General features: G+C 38.9%; 1 protein-coding gene across 1 annotated transcript; it reads right to left on the bottom strand.

Moving 5' to 3' along the window:
* Window positions 1-1,637: 1,637 nt before the first annotated feature.
* On the bottom strand, window positions 1,638-4,214 carry LOC132719636 (uncharacterized). The gene is made up of 3 exons (XM_060703439.1): window positions 3,705-4,214; window positions 2,885-3,133; window positions 1,638-1,898 (listed from the first exon to the last, which is right to left on the bottom strand). Exons 1-3 carry the CDS (start codon window positions 3,760-3,762, stop codon window positions 1,699-1,701), a joined length of 507 nt encoding a protein of 168 aa, XP_060559422.1. The 5' UTR covers window positions 3,763-4,214; the 3' UTR covers window positions 1,638-1,698.
* Between the last annotated feature and the right edge of the window lie 8,324 nt (window positions 4,215-12,538).

The raw sequence follows: 12,538 nt of genomic DNA, 5'->3' as shown, positions 1-12,538 counted from the left end.
TAATAAATAATTGTAGTGGAAAGCGGCACCAGCCAATGGAAATGTAATTACATGTTCATTTTTAGCTATTAAGCAAAAGTTAAGCCAAAAGTAAAAGTGAAAAACACACCCTTTTCTAATTCTTAAATTAATTTGTATCATTTAAAACGTTTCCATACATAACTTTGTGATGAAGATAAAATCTATAGTGGTGCAATTTGTGCCTAGAGCAGGGTCTTCCAAATAGACATTGAATTACCATGCTTTGAGTACTAAGTAAGTAAGATATTGTGTAAAATATGCGAACGAAAGAAATAAGGGTTCTGGCTGGCATAAGAATATATTCATGTTTGTATTTTAATAGACAAATTAGGGTGTGCACATGCATTTTAGCATTGACCGATTGGCGTTATGGTTTTATAACATATATATTCCATTATAAAGATTACAATGTTTGTAGGAATGGATGGGGTGTTTTTTATCGCACAAGTGTGATGTGGATCAAAGTGACTTTTTCACTAAGTATACAAGCATTAAATAGCTTATGGCAGATTCAAAACGTTTGTGCTATCTGGATATAAATTGTCACATTGTAATTTTCAGGTTAATTCACGGGCAACATTAACAAACTGCATATTTTGTAGGATATGATGGTCATGGTTTCATGACCTATTAAGATAAGTGGCTACTTGTCTCCGGCGTAAACCGGTCAGCCATTATTACAGCCTAATATACATTGATTTAATAATAACTGGCATTTTGTACACTGGAATAACATTTAATTCTGAGTTTTTTTCACCATTTGAACTTTACAATTATACATACTTAGTTATTTAAAGGTTATTAACAATTCAGAGTGTCCAAAGCTTTGACAATATAATGATACAATTAAAATTCCTAGGGGTCATCAGAATTTTTAATAAGCTGATTTGGTTTTTACAGCGACTGGTAGCATTTGGATTTTATATTTTAGCATTATTGTTTGAGGTTTACATTTTAAACTTGCTCTTCGTTTGTCTATATAAGCAAAGTTAGATTGTGTTTTTTATGTTAGATTGTGTTATTTTATATAGGAAAGGAAAGTCTATCAATTTTTGATACAGTACGGCAATTTTTTACGGGTACATTTTTTTTCTATACGGTAACATTTTTTCTATACGGTAACATTATGACACTGATGTGTAAGACACTTATGTACATTAGAGCAATAAACTGTCAATAACGATGACAGAACTTTAAAAATTAGCCTTATAAAATTTAGTTGTATTTTTGACCTTCTTCAAATATTCTATGCGACACACCACGCTGTTTAACGCAGTCACCCGTTTATCGTCCTTTCCGCTTAATATCCATTGAACACATGGATGCTTACTGGAAATGGCAATTTTGATTTATTTCAGCATTTATTTTTAGCCCGATGCTTGTATGATAACACCAAAATCTTAATACATGTATGTTCTTATGAATTTGGCATTATTTCTAAATAACTTTTAACTTTTTTTTAAATATGAAGAAGAAGAATAAAAGACACACGCACGCATAAACACACACATACATACACACACAAACACGCACGGACACGCGAGCACGAAAAAAAACAACAACAAAAAAACAAACAAACCGAAAAACAACAAAAAAAGAGGAAAATATCTTGATATATTTGAACGATTTATTCCAAATAAAACTAATTGACTACATGACGAACAATAAGCCGTAAGTTTAAGGTGATTCTCTACAAACTTCACCGGAATAGGAGACGCTTTCCCATTGTGTTGAAATCGAGGCAAACTGTTCTGTGATCTGTTTTCGTGTGTTTTCGTCTAGTTTCGACAGACTGATACACTCGTCTTCATCGCTGTCGGTTCCCCACTGCTCGTGGCAACCCCCTCTGACTGTAACTGTCACATCCATTTCAGCGTCTGTAAAATAACACACGTGTATTATAAAGAGTCTTAATAGTTCACTTTTGAGAAGCATTTAAGAAACATTTGTTTAAAATATCAAGTACACGTACACGGAGTATTTCAACTATCGGAAATTATAAATGTACTAGGTATTGTAACATGGGTTTGTTTTAATGTAAGTGGCATGCATCATTTTTGAATTGTTTAGTTAATATAAGTGTTTAGTAAATCATGAGAAAAGCAACAAACTCCGAACAGAAAAATTATAGTTTCAAAACAGTGATACGGGAAACCTGCGACCAGCCATAAGTAACTTATACAGAAAGTAACGATTCTAAGGGTTTACTATCGGCATCCGTGACTTATTTATTCGTTATTATTTGTTTCTATATACTATTGCTTAAACCATAGCAGTTACTTAGAATAGGGCTGATTTTGTTAAATTTTTTTAGAGAAAAACAGAATCCCTAAAGAAAGCCCAACACGCCAAAATTGAAAATGTTGCTGGCTCGGTTTGATTGAGACTGCTCACGGACGATACTGCCAAGTTCAACCTACCGTCAACGCCACCTAGCACCGGCTTAAGCAGAATTCAACATTTATACACGAAAATGGTAAAATTTTGAATTTAGAAACATCCGCAGATGTGTTCATACGGCGGTTATTATGGAACCTTCAATGTAACACTTTCGTGCCATTCCAAGAAAACAATGGGCGGAACAAAATAAAATGGAATTTTGAAAGGGGATCTGAGGTTACGTCAAAAGGCAAATTTAAAAGCAGGCGACATATCCTGATTAAGGGTGATTATACAGTATTCAAGTAAGAATACTGGAACCACCCAAGTTTAAAAAGGCCAAATAGAGGAAACTATAAATATCATGCAAACATGGTATCATAACATGTAAACACAACAATAATGTCGTGCTTAACGATCTTCAAGGATCAAATATATAAAACATAATTAAAGTTATCCGATAATGAAAATGTAAATCACTAACTTGGCATCATTCCTTTTAGATTAGAAGCCGTCAGAGTTACTTTTGTAGTGAGGCATTTGTGCTCCGTCCAAGCGGGGAACTGCAGAGGTTCACATGTTTGCGGTTGTACAGTATTGGCCTCGCATGCCGGATTCTTCATACTGGAAATCATTGAATCTAGTGCTGTACTGATAAAAGATGGTACGTTTCTTACTTCGTAGCTGAGGTGCATACAGTCGGCGCAAGCCGCAACTTCCGATGATTCTGAACCTAGGAGGAGAGAAAAAGAATTCGTTACAGTTTTATTACTTATGACCAAAAGTCAGACTGCACGGATATGGTACCTCATCTGGCTCTATAATGGTGGAAAAGGCTAATCACCTTTCAGTTCTAACAAGGTAAGGGTTGCCTAAAATTGGTGTAAGTTTTAAAGAAACAATTAAGGTGTTTTTAGCGTCGCAACAACGCAAAATATGTCATATTACGATATTCCAGCTTTACAGGTGGAGGAAGACCTCGGTGCCCCCACATTATTTAAGGCACAAACGGGCATCTATAAGTAGGACTTCCGAGGCTCCGACCTTCCGTAAACTAGCTGTATAGCTTTCTCACATGAAAATTTGAAGACGCTGGCGCGGCTCGAATCTACAGCGGTAAGACGCAAGTGGTTTGAAGTCACTCGGTCACGGACGCCCCTAACATACAGTTTAATAAGTCAAAATTGCACGTTGTTCTCTAAATCCGCGAATAAGAAGAAAGTAAATCAAAAACTGTTAAATATGAAAAGCTTGTACAAATATTATTGAAAAATACAAAGAATTGAATGTATACTAGTACTTACTTTCTGCTTCTGCAAACAAAACAAGCACAGCAAAGATTGTTAGTAGTTGCCCAAACATTTTGTTCTGAAGGTCAGTTGTATTCAAGTAAATCTAGTGGCAGTATTTCCCCGAATGGTTGTTTCAGTGGAACAATGTGACCCTTTTTATAGTGTCGTGGTTCAGGCATGAAACAAAACATGGACAGGCATGAGAGTTTGTTATGGGATTAAAGAACTTTTCATGTATTCACAACTACACAACATTATTTGCTGGTTTTTACTATTATGGATAATATACTATAAATAACACCAAAATCCATTCACTATATATACGATATATTATAGTTATAAAACTCGCGTATATATCCCAGAGATTATCTTGGCATAAACAATATTCGAGAGTTAAGAGTTTGTTAAAATCAGGACGGTGAAATAACCTTATTGAATCATTTTGTGATTATATGAGGGGGTGGGGGATGGTCCTTACATTCAAAGAACCTCGGTCTCTTCATTTATGACCTTTGAATACTAGTAAAAGAGAAACATAAAAATGGCAGACTCTGAATTTATAATAATGGTGCAAAATTATGAAATCCATTCGCAAATAAAGTGAATAAAACTTTGATAGCGTGAATATATATGAAAGGGTTGGTTTGGTGCATTTTATTATTTTCCCAAAATGTTTTAAAACCCGGGAAGAATGAACCCCAAAAATTTTTCCCCCCGAAATTTTTTTAGCAATCTAAACCCCCTTTCTTTAGAAATGCCCGGTTTATAATTAAAGGGAAAAGAGACTCATCAGTAGCCATTTCAGGATATTATAAAATGTTAGTTACTATGATTAAAAACTTAATTTGGCTCTTTTTCTAAAGGTCACTTATTATTGAGACAGAAATTGGCGTTTGATTTATTTTGTACTGAAATTGAAATAATTAGTTTCAAGGTTCACGAACTCAGATGAGCCAAAATATTTCTGTTGGAAATCAAACTTGAATAACATGTGTTAAGACTTTATAGTTCACATGTTACGTGCGACACCACATTTCTACTCGAAAAGTGGACGGACATAATGGGACCAGAAATAATTTTTCGAGACAAATGTTCCATTTCATGACGGTCAAGATCATTAACTTTACGAAATTTAAAAGTTCTGTGTTGTGTGTGATGTTGCCGTTAGTCCGTTGGCATAATTTGTCTGTCAGGAATATTCTGGTATTTTGCCGACATTAATTAAGGCGAAAACTAGACTGTATGTATATGTTAGTGTTCATCCGTGCTGTTCTACAGAAATTAGAAACTTCGACGGGAGCGATAGCGACAGGAGAATGTTTCTAATTCTGTAGAACAGCACGGATGAATACTAACATATTAAGTGTCAAGCTTTATTTGGCCTCATTATCGTTTACTTTACTACGTCACTAATATGCGGTTTTATGAAGTACTATGAAAAATAGAAGTCGACTATGGACTGAATTCGATATAGTATCGACTTTTGTACTTCTATGAAAATTAACGCACACATTTTTTAAGAAATACAGCGTTTTCATTGGATGACAAATAAAGTTGGACACTAAATGGTCATTTTAGCTCATATCTCGCAATTTTTGACTTGTTCATGTGAGCGCTTGGCTCATTTCCACAAAACCCCATATGACGGCATGCTTTCGTCGTTAAATATTTCCTTTAAATGTAGTAACCTTAGATCGGGTTTCTAGTTAGCCGGGGATCGACGTTCACAATATGAAATTCTGTTATGAAATAAACCGATGATCTTTTGCAAAGGTTTGAGTCAAACTTTGACTATCATTCTGGCTAGCCGTTTTCAACTAGAACCGAATTCCAGCCAGCAGGAACAACTGGAGCCGCCGGAACCAGCTTCTGGATAGCCGGACTAGGCAAAAAGTGTTCTGGCTTATCCGGCTGTCTGGCTAATCTTGCGAGATCAAGAAAAAGACTAGAAATATGGAACACATGGAAACTTTTGAAAGGCAATCTTGTCAACAATGGGTTATTTACTTAAATATTTATGGTTGCCATGATGACTGTTCTTGCTATTGTCGTACAATGCATTATTTAATTTATAAATTCTGGCAGGTTACTAAAACTATGCCCAGAAGTTTGGATGTTGAGGGAAGTGTAATAATCAGACTATTTTGAATCTATTACAAAAAATAAAGAGACGATGTTGATCGAATGAATTGATGTTAATGACAATTGTAGTAAACTGTTGAACGGTGCAAGGGAGATAATTATTATGCATATTAGTCAGAGATGTGTGTAGAAAAGAACTTTTTAACATTTGACATATTAAGTTGCACTTAAAGTAAACTTACCCACTATAGAGGCAACACAACTATATTAAGCCACAGAATAACCTTACCCACTTACCATACCTACTGTGTCACAGAGGCAACCATACCAACAAGCTCACAAAGCCAACCATATCACCAATCTCACAGAGGCAACCTTACCAACAACCTGTTACCTCACAGTGCGAACCAAACCAACAACCTCACAGTGCCAACCATACCAACAATCTCACATAGCCAACCATATCAACAACCTCACAGTGCCAACCATACCAACAACCTCACAGAGGCAACCATACCAACAACCTCACAGTGCCAACCATACCAACAGTATCACAGAGGCAACCATACCAACAATCTCACAGTGCCAACCATACCAACAACCTCACATAAGCGAACCAAACCAACAACCTCACAGTGCCAACCATACCAACAATCTCACATAGCCAACCATATCAACAACCTCACAATGAAAACTATACCAACAACCTCACAGTGCCAACCATACCAACAACCTCACAGTGAAAACCATACCAACAATCTTACATAGCCAACCATATCAAACAACCTCACAGTGCCAACCATACCAACAACCTCACAGTGCCAACAATACAAACAACCTCACAGTGCCAACCATACCAACAACCCCACAGTGCCAACCATACCAACAACCTCACATTGCCAACCATACCAACAACCTCACAGTGCCAACCATACCAATAGCCTCACAAAGCCAACAATATCAACAACCCCACAGTGCCAACAATATCAACAACCTCACAGTGCCAACCATACCAACAATCTTACAGAGGCAACCATACCAACAACCTCACAAAGCCAACCATACCAACAACCTCAGTGCCAACCATATCCTCACAACCTCACAGTGCCAACCATACCAACAACCTCACAAAGCCAACCATATCAACAACCTCACAGAGGCAACCATATCAACAACCTCATAGTGCCAACCATACCAATAACCTCACATTGCCAACCATACCAATAACCTCACAGTGCCAACCATACCAACAATCTCACATAGCCAACCATATCAACAACCTCACAATGAAAACTATACCAACAACCTCACAGTGCCAACCATTACCAACAACCTCACAGTGAAAACCATACCAACAATCTTACATAGCCAACCATATCAACAACCTCACAGTGCCAACCATACCAACAACCTCACAAAGCCAACCATATCAACAACCTCACAGTGCCAACAATATCAACAACCTCACAGTGCCAACCATACCAACAATCTTACAGAGGCAACAATACCAACAACCTCACAAAGCCAACCATACCAACAACCTCAGTGCCAACCATATCCTCACAACCTCACAGTGCCAACCATACCAACAACCTCACAAAGCCAACCATATCAACAACCTCACAGAGGCAACCATATCAACAACCTCATAGTGCCAACCATACCAATAACCTCACATTGCCAACCATACCAATAACCTCACAGTGCCAACCATACCAACAATCTCACATAGCCAACCATATCAACAACCTCACAATGAAAACTATACCAACAACCTCACAGTGCCAACCATACCAACAACCTCACAGTGAAAACCATACCAACAATCTTACATAGCCAACCATATCAACAACCTCACAGTGCCAACCATACCAACAACCTCACAGTGACAACCATACTAACAACCTCACAGTGCCAACCATACCAACAACCTCACAGTTTCAACCATACCAACAAATTCACATTGCCAACCATACCAACAACATCACAGTGCCAACCATACCAATAGCCTCACAAAGCCAACCATATCAACAACCTCACAGTGCCAACAATATCAACAACCTCACAGTGCCAACCATACCAACAATCTTACAGAGGCAACCATACCAACAACCTCACAAAGCCAACCATACCAACAACCTCAGTGCCAACCATATCCTCACAACCTCACAGTGCCAACCATACCAACAACCTCACAAAGCCAACCATATCAACAACCTCACAGAGGCAACCATATCAACAATCTCATAGTGCCAACCATACCAATAACCTCACATTGCCAACCATACCAACAACCTCACAGAGGCAACCATACCAACAACCTCACAGAGAAAACCATACCAACAACCTCACAGTGCCAACCATACCAACAACCTCACAGAGGCAACCATACCAACAATCGTACATAGCCAACCATATCAACAACCTCACAGAGGCAACCATACCAATAGCTTCACAGAGGCAACCATACCAACAACCTAACAGTCAATCTCACAAAGCCAACCATACCACCAATCTCACAGAGGCAACCTTACCAACAACCTCACAGTGAAAACCATACCAATAACCTCACAGTGCCAACCATACCAACAACCTCATAGTGCCAACCATTCCAACAATCTCACATAGTCAACCATATCAACAACCTCACAGAGGCAACCATACCAATAGCTTCACAGAGGCAACCATACCAACAGTATCACAGAGGCAACCATACCAACAACCTCACAGTGCCAACCATACCAACAACCTCACAGTGCCAACCATACCAACAAATTCACATTGCCAACCATACCAACAACCTCACAGTGCCAACCATACCAATAGCCTCACAAAGCCAACAATATCAACAACCCCACAGTGCCAACAATATCAACAACCTCACAGTGCCAACCATACCAACAACCTCACAAAGCCAACCATACCAACAACCTCACAGAGGCAACCATATCAACAACCTCACAGTGCCAACCATACCAACAACCTCACAGTGCCAACCATACCAACAACCTCACAGAGGCAACCATACCAACAACCTCACAGAGCCAACCATACCAACAACCTCACAGAGCCAACCATATCAACAACCTCACAGTGCCAACCATACCAACAACCTCACAGAGCCAACCATACCAACAACCTCACAGAGGCAACCATACCAACAACCTCACAGAGGCAACCATACCAACAACCTCACAGAGCAACCATACCAACAACCTCACAGTGCCAACCATACCAACAACCTCACAGTGCCAACCATACCAACAATCTCACATAGCCAACCATATCAACAACCTCACAGAGGCAACCATACCAACAATCTTACACAGCCAACCATATCAACAACCTCACAGAGGCAACCATACCAATAGCTTCACAGAGGCAACCATACCAACAACCTAACAGTGCCAACCATACCAACAATCTCACATAGCCAACCATATCAACAACCTCACAGAGGCAACCATACCAACAATCTCACATAGCCAACCATATCAACAACCTCACAGAGGCAACCATACCAATAGCTTCACAGAGGCAACCATACCAACAGTATCACAGAGGCAACCATACCAACAACCTCACAGAGGCAACCATACCAACAACCTCACAGAGGCAACCATACCAACAATCTCACAGAGGCAACCATACTAACAACTTCACAGTGCCAACAACCTCACAGAGACAACCATACCAACAACCTAACAGTGCCAACCATACCAGCAATCTCACATAGCCAACCATATCAACAGCCTAACAGAGGCAACCATACCAACAACCTCACAGAGGCAACCATACCAACAATCTCACAGAGGCAACCATACTAACATCACAGAGCAACCATACCAACAACTTCACAGTGCCAACAACCTCACAGAGGCAACCATACCAACAACCTAACAGTGCCAACCATACCAACAATCTCACATAACCAACCATACCAATAGCTTCACAGAGACAACTATTCCAACAGCCTCACAGAGGCAACCATACCAACAACCTCACAGAGGCAAACATGCCAACAACCTCACAGAGCCAACCATACCAACAACTTCACAATGCCAACAACCTCACAGAGGCAACCATACCAACAACCTCGGATGCAACCATACCAAATGCCTCACAGAGGCAACCATACCAACCACTCTACGGAGGCAACCATATCAACAACCTCACAGTGCCAACCATACCAACAACCTCAGAGGCAACCATACTCAATGCCTCACAGAGGCAACCATACCAACCATCTTACGGAGGCAACCATATAAACAACCTCACAGTGCCAACCATACCAACAACTTCACATTGCCAACCATACCAACAACCTAACAGAGGCAACCATACGAACAACCTCAGAGGCAACCTTACCAATAGCTTCATAGGGGCAACCATACCAACAGCCGCACAGAGGCAACATTACCAACAACCTCACAGAGACAACCTTACCCCCTGCCTCAGAGGCAACTATAACTGTTGATTCAAGAGGCAACCATACTAATTTGGCCTAAAAGGCTCCATTTTCTTCCCCTAAACAAGATACCGGTAAGAGGGCCATATGGTCCAAAATCTCTCCCTTTAGTGAAGGCGTTGGTAGGTGCAGGACAAATTTTGACTAAGGAGGCGTGATTTATATATCTCAGTAGAAAACCACAAGGTGATGCTTCATGCAAAACAAATAATTGCTCCGGAGAGGTTCTATGTTTTTCCTGTACATGTCTGCATTAACAAAGTTCTTGAAGCCCTCTTGACAAAAGTTTCAGCTCTAGATATTGTGGTATTTGAATAGAACACTCATTTGCATTTTTATATACATGTAAACCAGAAAACATATGTGCCATGGGGAGGAGCCAGATTTGATTTCAGAGAATAAAATGAACAATTTTGGTTCACTAGACACGATTTCATGCCAAAAATTTGAGAAAAAATGACTTCCAAGTTGGACCAATTTTGACCCCTTTGCTATAATTTTAAAAGTTTGATAGAGGTTCACAAGAAAAGGTTTCATGCACAAGCCCATGCAGATTTTCAAGAGGATTTTTTAAAAATCTTTTTGTTTTGCTGCCATGCAATTAATAGTTCTTCATGGAAATGATTTTTTCTATGACAGAACTTTGGAAGAGCCTCAAGTAAGGAAAAGTTCTGCCAATTATAGGCAAAACTAGAAATGTGTCCATAGGACACGGATGCCCCCACACGCCACTGTTCTGTCGATCTTATGTCTCTAGGTCAAATATTTTTTGGACAAAAAATCAACAAAGGGCCATAATTCTGTTAAATTTGGTCGCAGCAAAAATTCTTTCCTTTACTAACATCTACACATTAAGGTTGTAAATCCCTGGAAGTTTAAGCAAAATCTGCCATCCGGTTTAAGAGGATTACGTTCACAAAATTTCTACAAAGTATATAATGAAACTAGAAATGTGTCCATAGGACACGGATGCCCCCACATGCCACTGTTCTGTCAATCTTATGACTCTAGGTCAAATATTTTTTAGACTACATGTGCCACAAGTTGAAAAATAAAAATCAACAAAGGGCCATAATTCTGTAAAATTTGGTCACAGCAAAAATTCCTTCCTTTACTACCATCTACACATTAAGAATGTTCATCCCTGGAAGTTTAAGCAAAATCTGCCATCCGGTTTAAGAGGAGTTGCTTTCACAAATTTCTTTATGGTATATAGTGAAAAAATTAACAAAGGGCCATAATTCTGTTAAATTTGATTGCAGCAAAAATTCCTTACTTTACTACCATCTACACATTAAGGTTGTTCTTCCCTGTAAGTTTAAGCAAAATCTGCCATCCGGTTTAAGAGGAGTTGCGTTCACAAAATTTCTTTATGGTATATTGTGAAAAAATTAACAAAGGGCCATAATTCTGTTAAATTTGATTGCAGCAAAAATTCCTTACTTTACTACCATCTATACATGAAGGTTGTTCTTCCCTGTAAGTTTAAGCAAAATCTGCCATCGGGTTTAAGAGGAGTTGCGTTCACAAAATTTCTATATGGTATATAGTGAAAAAATCAACAAAGGGCCATAATTTTGTTTAATTTGGTCGCAGCAAAAATTCCTTCCTTTACTACCATTTACACATTAAGGTTGTTCTTTCCTGTAAGTTTAAGCAAAATCTGCCATCCGGTTTAAGAGGAGTTGCGTTCACAAAATTTCTACATAGTATATTGTGAAAAAATCAACAAAGGGCCATAATTCTGTTAAATTTGGTCGCAGCGAAAATTCCTTCCTTTACTACCATCTACACATTAAGGTTGTTCATCACTGTAAGTTTAAGCAAAATCTGCCATCCGGTTCAAGAGGAGTGGCGTTCACAAGATTTCGGGACGTACGGACAGACAGACGTACGGACAGACGGACGGACAAGTGCAACGCTCTATGCTCCCACTTTGTGGGGGCATAAAAATCAACAAAGGGCCATAATTCTGTTAAATTTGGTTGCAGCAAAAATTCCTTCCTTTGTGCCATCTACACATTAAGGTTGTTCATCCCTGGAAGTTTAAGCAAAATCTGCCATCCGGTTTAAGAAGAGTTGCATTCACAAAATTTCTACATAGTATATAGTGAAAAAATCATCAAAGGGCCATAATTCTGTAAAATTTGGTCGCAGCGAAAATTCCTTCCTTTACTACCATCTACACCTTAAGGTTATTCATCCCTGTAAGTTTAAGCAAAATCTGCCATCCGGTTTAAGAGGAGTTGCCTTCACAAAATTTCTACCTAGTATATAGTGAAAAAATCAACAAAGG

The sequence above is a fragment of the Ruditapes philippinarum genome, unplaced genomic scaffold (genome assembly GCF_026571515.1).
Source record: "Ruditapes philippinarum isolate M1 unplaced genomic scaffold, ASM2657151v2 ctg3707_1_1_1_1, whole genome shotgun sequence".
In the NCBI taxonomy this organism is placed as follows: domain Eukaryota; kingdom Metazoa; phylum Mollusca; class Bivalvia; order Venerida; family Veneridae; genus Ruditapes; species Ruditapes philippinarum.
The sequence above is the reverse complement of the archived record's forward strand: the minus strand, read 5'-3'. Positions and strand labels throughout refer to the sequence as shown.